Consider the following 16,097-nt stretch of genomic DNA (forward strand, 5'->3'; position numbering starts at 1 on the left):
TGCAGGGGGGGGGGAGGGGGGGAACGGAATGAGGGAGTTCCCGGAGCCCACGAGCTAATGTTTGCAGCGGCGCCGGAGCCGTGCTCAGGAGGGGCCCTTTGGAACAAGTCCCGCAGCCGGGGACAAGGAGTTAACTTCCCGGGTGAGAGCTGGAGAAACCAGGCCGCACTGGGGCGGGAAAGCCCCGGGGTGGGGGGGGCGCACAAGCCTGGACTGAACCCGCGTGGGGGGATGGGCCGCCCCAAAAAGGGGGTCAGCCTTTAGAGAGCGACCCCTGGTTGTCCCGCGGCCGGCCGCTATCTGGCGCCGGGGCGCACGAGAGCCAGAGTCGGAGAGACTTCTTTTCCAGAGTTCAAATCCAGTCTCAGCCACTTCCTGGCTCTGGGACCCAAGACGTGTCACTTAACTCCGCTTGCCTCAGTTTCCTCATCGTAAAAAGCTGTAAAATGGCAAAACGCTTCCGTATTGCTGTGGAAAAACCTCCAAATGGGGGCCCAGAGGTGGGCAGCCCTGAAAAATTACTTTAAAACCCTCTGCAAGGTGGCCGTGCAAACATTAGGCGCCTTGTGTTTGGCTACAGGGGGCAGAGCAGAGGGGTGGATAACAGAAGGGGAAATTACAACCAGGCCAAGGCAGGTTTGATGTCAGGAAAACAAAACTTCCGAATAATGAGCCTTGACCTGGAGCCATGGGCTGCCTAGCTAGGGTCCCCTGCACTCTGACCTGGCCTAGGGCCCCCTCCCGCACTCTGACCTGACCCAGGCCATCTACAAGCTCCTCCTCCTAAAGGCCTCAGAGGGCTGGGAGCCCACACAAGCGCACTGCCCAGGCTTCCCCTTCCCCCCCCCCCTTACTGTGAGCCAGGCCCGATCCCTCCCCCCATCGGGAAAGTCGCAGCCCCTCCCCCACAGGCACCCACACTCCGGGAGGTGGCAGAGAAGGGACTTGCCCAGGGCCAGAGGGAAGCTTCCAGGACCCCGGCTCTGCAGCAAAAAGAGGCCTCCGCAGCCTTAGTCCCCCCCCCAATCTCATTTTACGGAGGGGAAAACTGAGGCCGCGAGACCGGAACTGCTTTGCCGCAGGCCACAAGGGTGGCAATGGCAGAGCCAGGGTTTGGACCCAGAGCCCCTGAGTCCCCAGCCGCCAAGGTCCCCAGAGAACCTTCCCTTCCCTTGCACAGACGCAGGCCCCTCCGCTCCCCAGCGGCTCCAGCTTCCCCAGGGGCGTGTCTGGCGCGGGCCCCTCTGGCCCCCCGCCCGGCGGCTGGGCCCGGGAGCTCGTGGACCCGGAGGACCTGAACCTGACCTCGGAGGAGCTGCGGCCTGGACCTGGGCCCAGACAGCCAAGCCCTCGGGCCCATCTGCGCGGCCTACCTGCCCATCTTGGCGGTGGGCACGGCGGGCAACGCCCTGACCTGCCTGGTCATCCTGCGGCACAAGGCCATGCGCACGCCCACCAACCACTACCTGCTCAGCCTGGCCGTGTCCGACCTGCTGGTGCTGCTGTGGATGCCCTGGAGTTTACGAGTGTGGCGAATACCCTTCGGCTGGCGCCGGGCGGTTATTCCGTGCTGTTTTCGAGACGTTTGCCTTGGTCGGTGCTGATTCACGGCGCAGCGTGGCCGCACGTGGGTGGTACCGCCCGGGCCAAGGGCTGGCCAAAGGGCCGGCCGCCGGGCTTATCGCCGCTTTCTGGGCCGCTGCTTTTGTTCTGCCAACGCCAGCTCACGGCTCCAGGAGCTGGAGGTGCCGGGTCCGGCGGTGCCGGATTCGGGCTGCGTGGTGCGGCGCTTAGGCTCTACCCCTGGTGGTGAGGGACGGCGGTGTTTTTTCGCCTGCCCATGGCCGCCATGGGCACCCTCTATGCGCTCATTGGCCTGAGGTTGCAGGGAGCGCGCCTGTAGCCTCACGGCAGCCCAGGGCTGGGGCTGTTCGGGCCCCCTCAAGATTCGAGAAGCTGCGCCAGAGGCAGCTGACCAAGATGCTGTGTAAGTGACCGGCCGTTGTGCCGGCCTGGGGGGTGGGGAGAGGCTGGGGACACGGGGGAGGGGAGGCTGGGGGCAGGTGGGGAGGAGAGAGGCTGGGGGCATGGGGGGGGGTGGGAGCCGGAGGGGATGGCGGGGCGGATGAGAGACTCAGGGGTTGGTGCAGACACAGGTGGGAAGGGAGAGGCAGGTGCCCCTTTTCCAGACGAGGAAGCTGAGGCTGCAGGGCCAGGGGCATGCAGTGGGCACAGGGCCGCCCCGAGTCCCGCCCTCTCCGTCCGCAGTTGTGCTGGTGGTGGTGTTCGGGCTGTGCTGGGCCCCGTTCCACGCGGACCGCGTTATGTGGAGCTGCGTGTCCTCCTGGACCGAGGAGCTGCTCCAGGCCTTTCAGTACGTGCACGTGGCCTCCGGCATCTTCTTCTACCTTAGCTCGGCCACCAACCCCGTGCTGTACAGCCTGCTGTCCAGCCGCTTCCGGGGGGCCTTCCGCCAGGCCCTGGGCCTGCGGGGGCGGCCCGGGACTCGTCCGGCCCAGCCCCTAAAGGGGGGCCCGCTGCCAGCTGGGGTTCTGGGCAGCGGGAGCCCACGCTCTCCCGGCTAGAAGGGAGTGTGGTCGGGGCAACCTCAGAGAGGGCCAGGAGGGCCGGCGGAGAGATCCTCCACACAGGGAGGGGGGAAGGGGAAGCAGGAAGCAGGCCTGAAGCCAGCACTGGAAGCACTGCAAGTATTCTCTCATTTATCCTCTAAACCTGGGCGTAGATGCATCTATGATCCCCATCTAACAGATGGAGAAACCGAGGCAGAGGTCAAGTGACCTGGCCAGGGTCACGGGGCTGGTGCATGTCTGAGGCTGGATGGGAACTCAGGCTCAGCAAACTGGCCACGCTGCTCCCCAGGAGGGAACCTCAGGACCCCTGGGTGAGTGGTGCAGACCTGAGACCTTCCCTCTCGGCGTGGGGGGCTCTTCACCCTCGCCTGGATGACCTCCTGGGGCCCCTCCCACTCTGAGCTTCCACTTCCTTCCACAAAATCATCCTCAGCAAAGTCCGAGAGTCCTGGATACCCAGAGGAGGGAAGGATTCGAAGCTGTGACCGAGGGCTCAGTTTCCTCCTCTGGCAAACAAGGACCCAGACCAGATGGTTTCCTGGGAATCTTCCGGGTCTGTGAGCCGGGGCTCACTGAATCCGGATTTCCTCTTGGACGTGGCTAATCATTTCCATCTCCAGTGGTGGGGAGGGAGCTCCCCCATCCGCAGGGCTCGGGAGTCCAGAGGAGGCCGCCCGAGGCAGAAGGAGCCAGGGATGCTCAATGTGGAGGAGAGATGCCCACAGGAAGCTCGTCGTCGTCAGGACCTGAGAGCCGGCTCTTGGGACTGGGCGGAGCCTCAGTCAGCTCCGGGGGCTCCAGGGGAGGGGGCCAGGCGGAAAAACCAGGAGCCGCCCCCAGCCCGCGGGCTGCGCTGCAGCAGGAGCCGAGGGCTCCGTCTCCGGGGGCCCTTCCGGCAGGGCCGGCCGGATGCCTCTGGTCCCTCCCTCGTCCCAGTCGCTTCGTAGCCCGAATCACTGAATGGGTGTTGTTTCAATCAAAGGGTGAAGACCTTAGCTTAAAAAAGCCAATTGCATCCAGGGCCGTCTCTGGCCACTGGCCCAGATGGTGCCGGAGGGAAAAGTGACGCAGGTGACTTGGCCACCAGCTTCCCTCACTCAGATCCGGTTCATTCACCTCCCCGATATCATGGTGCTCTTAGAGAACAAGGACAAACCGGGCCCCTGGTCAGCCATGGATCGGTGGCCGTTGGAGCTCCTTCCAGTCCCGAGAGCCCACATGGGCAAGCTATTCCATTAAAAAAAACTCAGATGAAGAAATCCATCAATGAGTCAATCAACAACCCCCCTTTTTAGCTCTTAAAGTACCTGGCTGCAAAGCCCTTCCATTCCAGTGGACTCGATAAGTATTGATTAAGCGCCGGAGACACAAAGAAAGGCAGAGTGATCCCTGGCAGAAAATGGGACAGCAACTGCACAGACAAGACACAGACGGGACAAGGACGGGGAAAGATTTCTTTCTTTCTTTCCTTTTTTTTCCCCTCTTTGGCTGAGGCAATTGGGGTTAAGTGACTTGGCCAGGGTCACACAGCTAGGAAGTGTTAAGTGTCTGAGGTCATGTTTGAACTCAGGTCCTCCTGACCTCCACTGTGCCACCTAGCTGTCCCTGTTTAACATATATTTTAACATGTTTAACATATATCGGATTACCTGCCATCTAGGGGAGGAGTTGGGGAAAGGGGGGAACACAAGGTTTTGCAGGGGTCAGTGGTGACAAATTATCTGTGCATATATTTGGAAAATAAAAAGCTTTAATAAAATAAAGAAAACAAAGTTGCTAGTTCAAAGGAATGGCTTCCTGAGGCTGGGAAAGATGCATTTGGTGATGAAGATAGAACAAAAATCAAACAGCAGCTAACTTTGTAAAACTGGAAAACAAACAAAAACTAAAATAAAATAAAATTGGAAAACTAGGCCCAGGCCCCTGTAAATGTCCCCTAGGATCATCCCACCACACCTCATAGGGGATGGCTTCCAGGGCCTCCTCTGGGTGGCTTCTAGCTTTTCTTGGCACCCCCTAAAATGTGGTAACTCAGTGTGAAACAGTCTCCGAGTTGGAGGAGCGTGGGCCCATCGAATCCCTCCTGAACGTTTACTTCCGCTGATGCCGTCTCATGCTGAATTAGCTTTGTCACAGAAAAAGCTTGAAAGCCACTCAGCTCCCCAGATCTTTTTCATCCAGATCTAGGCAGGCACCATAGAGCACTGGGCATGGAATCAGTTCAAGTCTGGTCTCAGACACTTCCCAGCTGTGTGACTCTGGCCAAGTCACCTAATTCTGTTCGTCCCAAGTCTCCTCCTCTCTCAAATGAGAATTTGCAGCCCCCTCCAATTTCTCTGCCAAGAAGGCCTCAAAAGGGAAACAATTAAGCAACCAGGAAGTCATCTAGCGACCGCTCTCCCTTCCCTTATTCCCAGTTCTTCTGCCATTGATGTTTTGCACCCAAACACAAGAGTTTACATTGATCTCTAGTAAACTGCCGCCCTGACTCAGCTCTCGGGCCAGGCCGTCAAGATCCTTCTGTGTTCCGTCGTCCGGCACGTTAGCGCTCCCGCCAAGCTTCGTATCTTCTGGAAACATGATGACATCTCAGAGTAAGGACGCTACTGACAGATTTCTGATAAAAAAAAGTATCGCCAGAGTCCAGTTTTATCTCCCCTGTGCTCCCCGATGTGTCTTTCCCTTCTCGCTCTGCTAGAGAGCGCTCCTCGGGGAGTCTCTTATTGTGTCGATAAAACTCGTGTCACATTAAGTTTGTGTGCTTGAGCAACAGCTCCAAAGGGCTTTTGGTCTTGCTTTGGGGACTCACAATTTACCTTAAGCTTTCTTTATACTCGAGGCTCATTTCCAAATAAAAATTCATTTTCTTTTCAGTACATTCATCTTATTTTATTTTATTTTTTTGCATTTTGAATTTAACCCAGCAGAACATTTACTTCCAGCCGTGTCATTATGACCGTTATTAATTTGTGAAAACTCACCCAGCATTCACTGCGCTAACTGGTCCCAGAACTTCTGTGGGCCAGGGCTCTGGCCAGTGAGCAGGGTCCGGACCGGCGTGGAGGAGGCTGCTTCAGGCCGGGTCACGAGCCTGGAAAGGCAGTGTCCGGGGTAGGGGGCGGGGGCGAGGATTCATAGGTGCTCCCTCCGCTCCACCAGTGCAGAAAGGGGGGCATCCCAACAGGCTCCAGCCACCTCCAAGTGGCTGCAGCTAAAAAGGGTCCCAAACTACGGTGACTCCAGGCTGTGGTTCTGGTGTGAGAAGAGAGACGACGATTGGAGAGGGAGAGGCGGGGCCCGCCCCCTCAGAGGCTCCCATGGGCCCACAGCTCACACCTTACTCCACTGAGCCCCTTCTCCGCTGCTCCAAGGAGGCAAAGCCCCGTGTGTCTGACTTTTCCTTCTCTCCGTCCCTCTGCAGTCATGACGGATGTTTGTTACTTGTCTCTCATATATATATATCAATATAAATCTCAAATTTCATATATAATATAAATGTGCATACATGTATACAGATATATTCCATATAATATAAATGTGATTCTGTGTGCATATATACATGGACACTATATATACACACATACATACATATACAATATAATATACATAGGTAGTTGTGTTACATGTATATATAAACATACATATATATGAGTATGTATATATATAGCGTCCATGTATATGTGCTTGTCCTTGGACCAGAACTAACAGCCCAGTTAAAGTCTGCTGCCATTCTAGAAGGTGGGTAACTCTGCACTTCCTGCCCCCTTTTCTTCCCCCGTCACCGCTGAGGAAGCACAAGGTCACACGGGACTGAAGTCATTTTCAATTTCTTGCTGTTTCCCACAACAACCAAAAAAGTCATCTCCAGGCAGGCAACCTGTTGGCCCAGCACATGCTTGGTGCTTAATAAGCGCTCATTGATGAACTGAATGATTCCCAGATCTCGGAGCTTCCTGATAGACCTCGGGTTCCTGGATCTGGGGCCTCCCGGCTGACCCTGGGTTCCCATATCTCAGAGCTTCCTGATGGACCCCGGGTTCCAGATCTCAGAGCTTCCTGACCAGTCCCTGAAATCGCTTGTTTACTTGTATACAAGGCAACTCCAGCATCTTAGTCTGAGAAGCTGAAAAGCTTGAAGTGTCCCCAGGACTTTGGGGCACCTTCCCTGTTTTATGTTGGCTCCTTCCTCTGGGTCTCAAATTCAGCTTTGTGAAAGCAGGATCTCCGAGGTCCCAGGCCGAGGCAGCTCCCGGGGGCAGCCCCTCCTCCGTCCCAGTTCCCCAGTTCCCTGACCCAAGGGAGATGCCTGGGAAAGTGTCAATGAATGCCCTTTGCCCCCGACCACCCCCCATTTGGGATGTGGAGGTCTTGGCCCTCGAAGAGATGGAGATCACTCCGGCTGAGCCTCCCAGTTTGAGAATGGATCCACCCGCCTCACATTGCGCCTGGGGTTACAGGCCCCGGCCCGAGGGGCCCCTGCCCCTCCCCAACCCTGGATTTATAGTTTCTAGGGGTCACATTTCCCTGACCCTCAGCCCCCCACCCCAGGGCTTCCAGCCGGGCCCCAGGGAAGAGCCCCCTCCCCCCCCCCCCTCCATCCCAGGAGCCACGTCTCTAAGTGGGCTTCCCATTCTCCCCAAGCTGCCTCCTGAGCCACCCTCCATGTCCCCAGGGCAGCCCCCAGAGCTTCAGCCATTCCCCTGTTAGATGCCCCGTCCTCCTGTGCCAGGCCCTGTATTCCCAGCATCTAACAGGCATCCTGGCCCAGGCTCCCTGTGGGCACCCAGGGGCCACGGCCTGGATTCCTATGGGCCCCTCGGGTGGCCCCCCCAAGCCCACTGCCTCCCCCCAAGCGCACTCCCTCTGGCTCTGTCGGTAACGAGGGCAGCCCCCTCCCCACAGGGCTCACCCCCTCCTCCTCCCTCCCGGTGCTCCCGCCACGATCCCTCCCCATGGCTCGGGCCGTCTCTTCCCTCCTCTCCACTCCCATGTCCCAGACCCTCATCCCACTCCCATGTCCCAGACACGGGGAAGGAGAGGTTGGCTGGTCACGGAAAGCCCTTGTTTGGGAGGGGCCGGGTGGTCCCTGTGCTTTGCAGGAAGCTGGGGAGTCCGCCAGGGGGAGTTGGAGGGGGTCACAGACCCAGGAAAGGTGGAGGGGCAGGTTCTTCAGATGGCTGGAACTCAGCCCTGGGGCTTGGGGGAAGGTAGGAACTCCTGGCTCCCTTCCCTGCAGGGGGCGGGAGGCAGCCAAGGTCCCGGAGGGAGCTGGGGGCGGTGACCAGCCCAAGTTCTCAGAGGTAGGGAGAGCCGGAGGGAGGAGTCCAGCCTCTGCCCTCTGCCTCCAAACCCCCTCCCCCCCAGGCTGGGCCCTGGTCCTTAAGTTTCCAGCCACAGCCCCCCTGCAGAGGGGCCCTGCCCCCCGCCCCTGATGGCTGCCAGGGTGGCCCCGCTGCGGTTGGGGGGCTCTGCTCCCCACTTCCTCTGCGGCTTCTGCAGAAACCCAAGCGGGGCCAAGCATGCCCCCTGGCGGCGCCCACTGGCACAGACCCTTGGGCCCCATCCCCTGGGAAGCCCCTGCTCTTTCCTCCCACCGGCCCCGCCCTCCAGGAGGCGCCCAGGCTGGGGCCTGCAGCGGCCGCTCGGGGTCAGAAGGAACGTGCGCTTGAGGGAGAGAGAATGGAAATGAAAATGGTCAAAAACCTGAGGGGACGGAAATGGGGGAAATGGGGAGGGGCAGAAAAGGCTCCTGAACCCTAAAGGAGGAAGAGACTCTAGAAGAGAAAGAGGAAATTCAGGGCAAAGGTGTGGAGGGGGCCATGGGAGGCTGGGTGCAGCCTGACCCAAGTCCGGGAGGACGGGGCAGTGATGGAGCCTCTGATGCAGGGCAGGGATCCCGGACCCTCCCCCCAAGGTCCGAGACAGAGGCCCGGCCTCCAAGTGGCCTCAAGTCTCTAACGTGACCCCCTGCCAAGGTGTCCCTAAGGAAACAAAGCACTTCAGGCAGAGCCTGGAAACCCCAGAGAAGTGACTTCATTTCCTCCACAGGCCGAGGCAGCCGAGGCAGCCAAGGCAGGATTTGAACCCGGTCCGGAGAGCCAGGTCCTCTTTGCAGAAGCCATCTGGCGGTGGGAGGGTTTCTGTCTGAGTCACGGGAGAGATTGCCCACGCTGGGAATGTCCCAAAGCCCTAACTCAAGGGCCTTGCCGGGGGAGGGGCAGAGAGAGGGGGCGACTTGTCCTGGAAGGGCCCCCCGCCAGCACACGGCCACCCCTCCCAGAGGCTCTGCCACAGAAGCCAGGAGGAAGCTCTGCCTTGAGAGGCGCATTTCTCTGTGCCCAAGGAAGGAAGTCTCGCCCTGGTGAGCTGGGGCTTGGCTCTAAGGGGAGCACTTCGGGCCGGGCCCTCCCCTCGCCTGGGTGCCCCGTGGCCTTTGACTGGGCCCCGCTTCGGGCCTCCTTTCTCTGGGGCCAGTCTCCACTGCCCCCAGTGATTTTCTGCCCCATTCCCCTGCCACAAGCAGCTCCCCCCGGCCCTTCCTCCCCAGCCCCCTCCCCGCTCTCCAGGCTGACGGCGTGACTCCCCTCACATCCCACTTTTGGGGCACCCCATTACCACCTGCCAAGGACCAGTCGGGTTTAACCCAAATCCTCATTTGTTTATTCCTTTTTATGTTACAGGGTGGGGGTGAAAGCCTGGGGTATTGTCTGCAAAATTTAGATGGAAGAGGGGTTGGTCTAAGAGGGATGCCAGGAGGATGACTTCTATGACCTTTTTTGGACATTTGGGACGAGCTTTGGCCTACTATGCTCTCTACTGAAAGGTCTAAGTTCTACTAGTGAGGAAGAAACAGTTGAGAGACTAGTTGTTCCTTCCAGCTGCATGGGACTTTTAAGATCTTCTATCCTGGGCTTTTGTTTTTTGTAAAATGAGTGGGGAATTAGATTTTTCTACTGGTTTAGTTTTAAATTTATGATTCAGCTTTGACTTGAATAAGAAGTTGCTTTCAGGTTTCCTCAATTTAGTACCGGGACTAAGTTTTGCTTTCTCAGCTTAAAACCTCCTCCCTACTAGAGGGTGGTAGAAAGGTAGGAAATGTGGTTTCTACTGAGGGCATGGAGTTCGGTTTGATTTTTGTTCTTGCTAGGGACAACTTGGTGGTGATGGGGAGGGGGAGATAAGGCCAATAAACAAAACCCAGCAATAATTCTTCCAAAGGGGAAGGAAGAGGAAGAGGAGGAGGGGGGAGGAGGAAGAAAAAGAGGAGAAGGAAGAAGAGGGGAGGAGGAAACGGAGGAAGGGAGGAGGGGGAAGAAGGGAAGGAAAAGGAAAAGGCAGGGGAGGAGGAAGGGAAGGAGAAGAGGGGGGAGAAGGGAGAAGAGGATGAGGAGGGGAAGAGAAGGAAGAAGAATAGGAAGGGAAGGAGGAAGAGAAGATGAGGGAGAGAGGGAGGAAGAAGAAGAGGAGGATGGGGAGGAAGAAGAAGAGGGGGAGAAAAAGGAGAGACTCTCCTAACCTTCAGGCTTGGGCAAATTGCTTACTTTCCCTGGCCCTCATTCTTCTCCGGGTACCTGAGGGGGTTGGCCTGAGCCGCCCATGATCCCTAGGTAAGAATCCGCCCTCCTGGGACAGAAGAGAGACCTGGGCCGGAGCCTGATGAAAGGAAGGCGCGAAGCCTCGTGGGCTGGGGGGGGCTGCGGCTTCCCCAGGCAGGCCCAGAAGGCCGAGCAGGGCAGCCCCAAGCTCGCGCCAGGAGTTGTGGGTTCAAATCCCAGGCGGCCCCTCGGAGGCTTTGTGGAGCCCCGAGTCCGGAGGCAGCTGGGATGGGGACAGGCCGCACCGAGGCTGTTTCCAGTCATTTCTGGGGGAAACTCCCGCGGGCCCTTGGCAGCGCCCAGAGGGGCCAACAGCAAGGCCTCCCTCCGGGGCAAGGCCTGCGCAGGGGCCAAGGAGCTTTGGCCAATCCTCCCCTTTGTGGAGCAAGGAGGGGCCGGGGTTGCCCAGGCGGAGATGCTGCCTCGTGACTGGCAGGTGGGACCCCCCCCCGCCCCCCCTGCTCCGGCCCCCAAAGGAACCAAGGCCAGGCCGGGAGCCTCCTCCCCTCGGCGGGAGCGGCCAATGTCGTTGTGTGGGAACCAACGGGGGAAAACCGTGGCGGGATCCGGGCAGAGCCGGGTTCGAATTCTGACCGTGACACTGGGCGCCGGGGAAGGGAACTTGACCTTCATTTCTTCCGCTCCATTCCCTGGGCCACACTGCCCGGAACGCTCCGGGAGCGGCCGGGGAGGGAGGGAGGCGTCCGTCCTTCCCCTCCGGTCCCGGGGCAACGGCGGCGGCTCTGGCGGGGGAGCCGGTCCTCCCGCAGCTCCGTGCTCCGGCCTCCGCTCCCCTTCTCCGCAGCGTCCCCCCCAGCGTCCCAGAAATGCGCCGATAAATGGCTGGAGGGCGTGAAATAGCCGGGAAAAGCAGGCCCCGAGAGCGCTGGGAGCCGCTCCCGGGGGGATAAGTGCCCCAGGGGATGGGGGGGCCAGAGATTGGCTCCCGAGTCTGGGACCGGCTCAGGTGCCTGCTCCTTATTGGCCGCTGGGGGTGTCCATCAAACTTCGGGGGCCGGGGCTGGGCTCACCTGCCTTCAGGTTCTGGATGAAGAATGGAACAGAAAGGGGAGGCTGGGGCGGGGGCTCTCGGAGGCCCCGGGGGCCGCCCCCGGGGGCTGTCTCTGCGGCCCAGAACGGAAAGGGCAACCTCTGCATTAAGGGCTGAAGGGCCAGCCGGCGGGCTTTCTGTCTTTGACCCAAGCCGGAGAGGGGAAGCACCCGCTGGAAGGGTCCCGAGCAAACTGCTCCCCTCCCCCCCAACTAGCGGCGAGGGGAAGGGGCCAGGTCCGCCCTGAGGCACTGGAGAGGCTCTGGAGCCCACGTAGGGAAGAGCTGACACTGGGGGAAGAGGGGAGGGCAAGGGGCCATAGGCTGGGTTTCTCTAACCTTGGCCCAAAGCACTGGGGAGTCAACCAACTAACAAGCATTGATGGAGCACCAAGCACTGTGCTAAACACGGAGGACACAAAGCCAGTCTCTCTCCTTTAGGGTCTCCCAGAATCAGTGACTCCGGCTGCTGGAGGATCCTGGGAGGCCCAAATGAAAGACTCTCCCTCTCCCCTTCCCCCCCTTAACCACTCCACCTGGGACAGCTCCACTTTCGAGGAGGTTTTTCTGTACATCAAGCCTCAGGCAGGTGTGTCTACACCTTCCCCCTTTCCTGATTCTGCCCCTGGGGCCAAGCATAAGAAATCTAATCTCTTTAATCTAATCCTTTAAATATTGGAAGAAAGTAGTTGATCCCTCTCCTCCCCCCAGTCTTCTCCAGGCTATGAAATTCCCAGATCCTCTCTCTGACTAATATTATCTATAAAGCTTTTAAAAAGAGAGTTATTTCTCTGCTGCATCCCTCAGGATGGAAGGTTTTCTGGGAGAAGGAGGCCTGGGGCCTGGATATTTAGAACGCTGGAACTGAGGCTGACGGCTACAGTGGCTTCCTGGTCTAGGGGTCAGGCAGAGACTCTGGGCTATGTCAGTCAGTTTTCTGACACTCTCCTCTTAGGGATTAGGGGTGAGCTGTGACTCCCTGTGAGCCCCCCCACAGACACTGCAGGGCGAGAGAAACAGTCAGGCAGCCGGTGCACCAATGGACGAGGACCGGGTCTGGAATCGGGAAGGCTGAGTTGTAATCTGGACTCACTCCACCCACATATGACTCCCGGGCAAAATAAAAAAAGCTTCTTCAAGGGAAAAGGGGACAAAAGCAGCATCTATCTCTGAGGTCATGATAATCAAATATTTGCAAAGTTTCAGGCATAGTGGCTGGCACACTGTAGACACTTAATAAATGCTTATTTCTTTCCGTGAATCCCATGAAACATTGAGTGCCAGAGAGAAACCAACTCTTCCAATTCTTTTTTTTTTTTTTTTTTTTTTTTGCCTCTGCAAGGAGAACCTCCAAGCTATCTTTTCTTTCAGCTGCACCTTTGTCTTCTTGTTTCAATTATAAGTAGAACGTCTGGGGGGAGGTGGTTCGGGGTCCCCCTCCCCATGCCCAATGTACATGGCCAAAGATCTCATATGCCAAGTCAAATGAGTGACTGTAAATGGTCCGAATATCAATGACCTGGATAAAGGCCCAGACCACATATTAGTATCATTGGGACGTGATATCAAGATGGGAAGGAGAGTTATGACATTGAACGACAGAGTCAGGCTCCCAGAAGATTTTGATGGACTGGAACCATGAGCGGAATCCACTAAAGGAACCATGAGCGGAATCCACTAAAGTGTATACTGTTTTCCTGGCTCTGCTGACTTCACGCTGCATCAGTTCATGTAACTCCCAGCTTCTCGGTATTCATCACATTCGACATTTCTTATGGCCCAGGAATATTCCATTATATTCATGTGCTGGCATCTGCTTAGCCAATCCGCAAGCACAAAATAATTTGGTGCTTTCTTCTTACCGATGACGTCCTTGGGGTATAAACATCATGGTGGAATCCCTGGGTCAAATGTGTAGACATTCTAGTTCCTTATTTGCCTCATTCCAAATTGGTTCCTAAAACGCTTTTACTGATTCAGAACTCCACTAACAGTGCATCGGCGGATCTCTGTAGCAGGGGTTATTCCCGGAGTCTTCCCTTCATTTGTCCTCTTTACCAATTTGCAGGGAATGTGGTCAAACTTCAGGGTTAGGTTGATGGGTGTTGTTATCTGTGATCTGGAACGTTCTTTCTGGTGGTTAGCTGTTTGCAGTTCTCCTTTTGGCGATGGTTTATTTTTATCCTTTGAATGTTTCTCTCCTGGGGAATTAGAATTATCCCTAAGTCACATGGTCTGTCTGGAGATATTTGAAGGTCTTACCCAAAGGCTGGACGATACTTGTCAGCTCTGTGATGGAGGGGAGGCCTTCTGGGAATGGGCCCGGGCAGCCTTTTCCAATTGTTCAATCCTGTCAAACTGGAGCATCCTTTCATGGCTTTCCCTTATTCTGTCACATTTGGGAATAAGGAGGCCCAAGACTGATGCCAGGAAGTTGAGAAAACAGAGCTCGCCACAAATGAGTTCTATTTTTCTATAAATTATGTATAGGGTATTTGAACACATTAGCTCAGTGCTGTCACCTGGATTAACCCAGAACCTCAACGTGTCCACAAGTCATTCTCTTTCCAAGTTTCTCTTCATGCCAGTGTTGGTATTTTGTATTATTGTTATATTAAATGCACCACCAACCTGCCATTTACAGCTGCCCCAAACACTTTACCCAGTGTCTCTTGTATGTCTACACCTCTCAACTGGACTAGCCTACCGGGAGTCGGCCTGGCTCAAGGCTCTCCCCACTTCCTTCCATCCTCCATCCCTTTGACACAAATGAACTCTGTAAAAATGGTGCAAAATAATCGCTGAAACCATGTCCCCTTTGATCTGCAAAAGAAGACAGATCAGGGTCTCCCAGGCTCCAGAGAGGCTAGAAAGAAGGCACATCCTGCCCAGATTGCTTCAAGGGCAAATCAACTCCCCTTGATCTTTTGGGGAGTCGCATCCTCATTCAGGAAACTATTTTCACCCAATTGGGAGATCCCAGTCTGATAATCAGTTCAAACTGCCCCCAGATTTGCTCATATAATAGGTTTTTGCCAGCTCGTTCTTTGCAAAAATTTCTTCATTAAGAAATATACCCACTCAGCCATCTTTGTAGTGGCCAGAAACTGGAAACGGAGTAGATGCCCATCATTTGGAGAACGGCTAAATAAATTGTGGTATATAAATGTTATGGAATATTATTGTTCAGTAAGAAATGACCAGCAGGAGGATTTCAGAAAAGTCTGGAGAGACTGACATGAACTGATGCTGAATGAAACGAGTAGGGCCAGGAGATCATTCTATACTTCACCAACAATACTATATGAGGATCAATTCTGATGGACGTGGCCATCTGCAGCAATGAGATCAACCTAATCAGTTCCAATGGAGCAGGAATGAACTGAACAAGCTACGCCCAGAGAAAGAACTCTGGGAGATGACTAAGAATCATTACACTGAATTCGCAATCCCTATATTTTTGTCCGCCTGCATTTTGGATTTCCTTCACAGGCTATTTGTACACTATTTCAGAGTCCGATTCTTTTTGTACAACAAAATAACTGCTAGGACATGTGTACTTATATTCTATTTAACTTATACTTGAACATATTTAACATGTATTGGTCAACCTGCCGTCAGGGGGAAGGGGTGGGGGGAAGGAGAGGAAAAGTTGAAACAAAAGGTTTGGCAATTGTCAATGCTGTAAAAATTGCCCTTGCATATAACTTCTAAATAAAAAGCTATAATAAAAAAAAAAAAAAGAAAAGAAAGAAAGAAAAAAAGAAATATGCCTGCTAAGGGAAAGCCTCTTAGTGAAAAATAAAACCTCCTATTTTTGCCACAGACTTTGGGGCTGGCTGCGTCTCCGAGCAGAAGGGAGCTCATTCATACACAACATCGTCACCTTCTTCAAAAACTCTGTAGTCCTGACCCTCGTCCCCCACAGACAGTTAAGATGTCCTATTGTTAAGCCCAGCCTCTTCCTACATTTCCAGGCTTCTTACACCTTGCTCCCCTCCACACAGTTGTTCCCAGCACAGGATACTTAGCATCCCACCCTCCTTCCTTCTGCCTCTTACTTTCTTGCTAAAATCCCGACTTGTGCAAGAAGCCTTTCCTGGGACTGTTCCTGTCTGCCCTCCCCTGCTGGGAGGGCAGCAGAGCCCACCTTCCCTCAGAGCCCACCTCCCTCTCCCTCCTTCTCTGTCTGGTTTGTTCACATTTTTTTACATGCGCCTCCCTAACAGACCGGGAGCTCCATGTGGGCAGGAACTGATTTTCGCCTTTTTTGTAGCCCCGACATTTAGCACCCTGGCTGACACATGACAATGTACACAATTTTATTATATCTCTGTTGTGAAGATTGCGTATTTTTAAATCAGCAGGAGTCAGGAATTCAGGTTAGGGGAAAATCGTCAGTCTTTATTCTCAGTGAAGAAGGATCGGAGGTGGAAGAGAATCGGCGAGAGCAATGTGTGCAGCTGAGTCAAGAAGCTAGCTAGACCAGCAGCCACACGACCAGCAGCTAGGAGTATGGAACCCAGGCCCAATCTCTCCCAGCTTCTCTTCCTGTCTCTCTGCCTCCACCCACCAAAATTGTCATTTCCTATACAACACATCAGGACTTGCACGGAGAGTGGGCAGGGACCATTCTTTATCCAAGCATGTATATTAATAGAGTATAGCCCAATTACTATTTAGCCGTACTTGGGACCTCAATGCATCAACTCAAACCTCAGCCCATTACATCTATAATAATACAGCATTTTATTCCCTTCCCTGAAAAGACAAATCTTTTCATATCATCCTTATCTAGAGGGATAGAATAGAAACAATCCTTGATGTCTATAACCCAAAGAGGCCATTCTCTAGGCAACTG

At 55.3% G+C, this 16,097-nt stretch overlaps 1 protein-coding gene across 1 annotated transcript; it reads left to right on the forward strand.

Moving 5' to 3' along the window:
• The first annotated feature begins 446 nt into the window (after positions 1-446).
• NMUR1 (neuromedin U receptor 1) lies at positions 447-4,079 on the forward strand. Its single transcript, XM_031968766.1, is given in 7 exon segments — positions 447-500; positions 1,181-1,320; positions 1,322-1,597; positions 1,724-1,788; positions 1,791-1,898; positions 1,901-1,987; positions 2,269-4,079. Coding segments are annotated over 7 exon segments (1,047 nt in total). The 3' UTR covers positions 2,586-4,079.
• Positions 4,080-16,097: the final 12,018 nt, after the last annotated feature.

The sequence above is a fragment of the Sarcophilus harrisii genome, chromosome 4, assembly GCF_902635505.1.
Source record: "Sarcophilus harrisii chromosome 4, mSarHar1.11, whole genome shotgun sequence".
Taxonomy (NCBI): domain Eukaryota; kingdom Metazoa; phylum Chordata; class Mammalia; order Dasyuromorphia; family Dasyuridae; genus Sarcophilus; species Sarcophilus harrisii.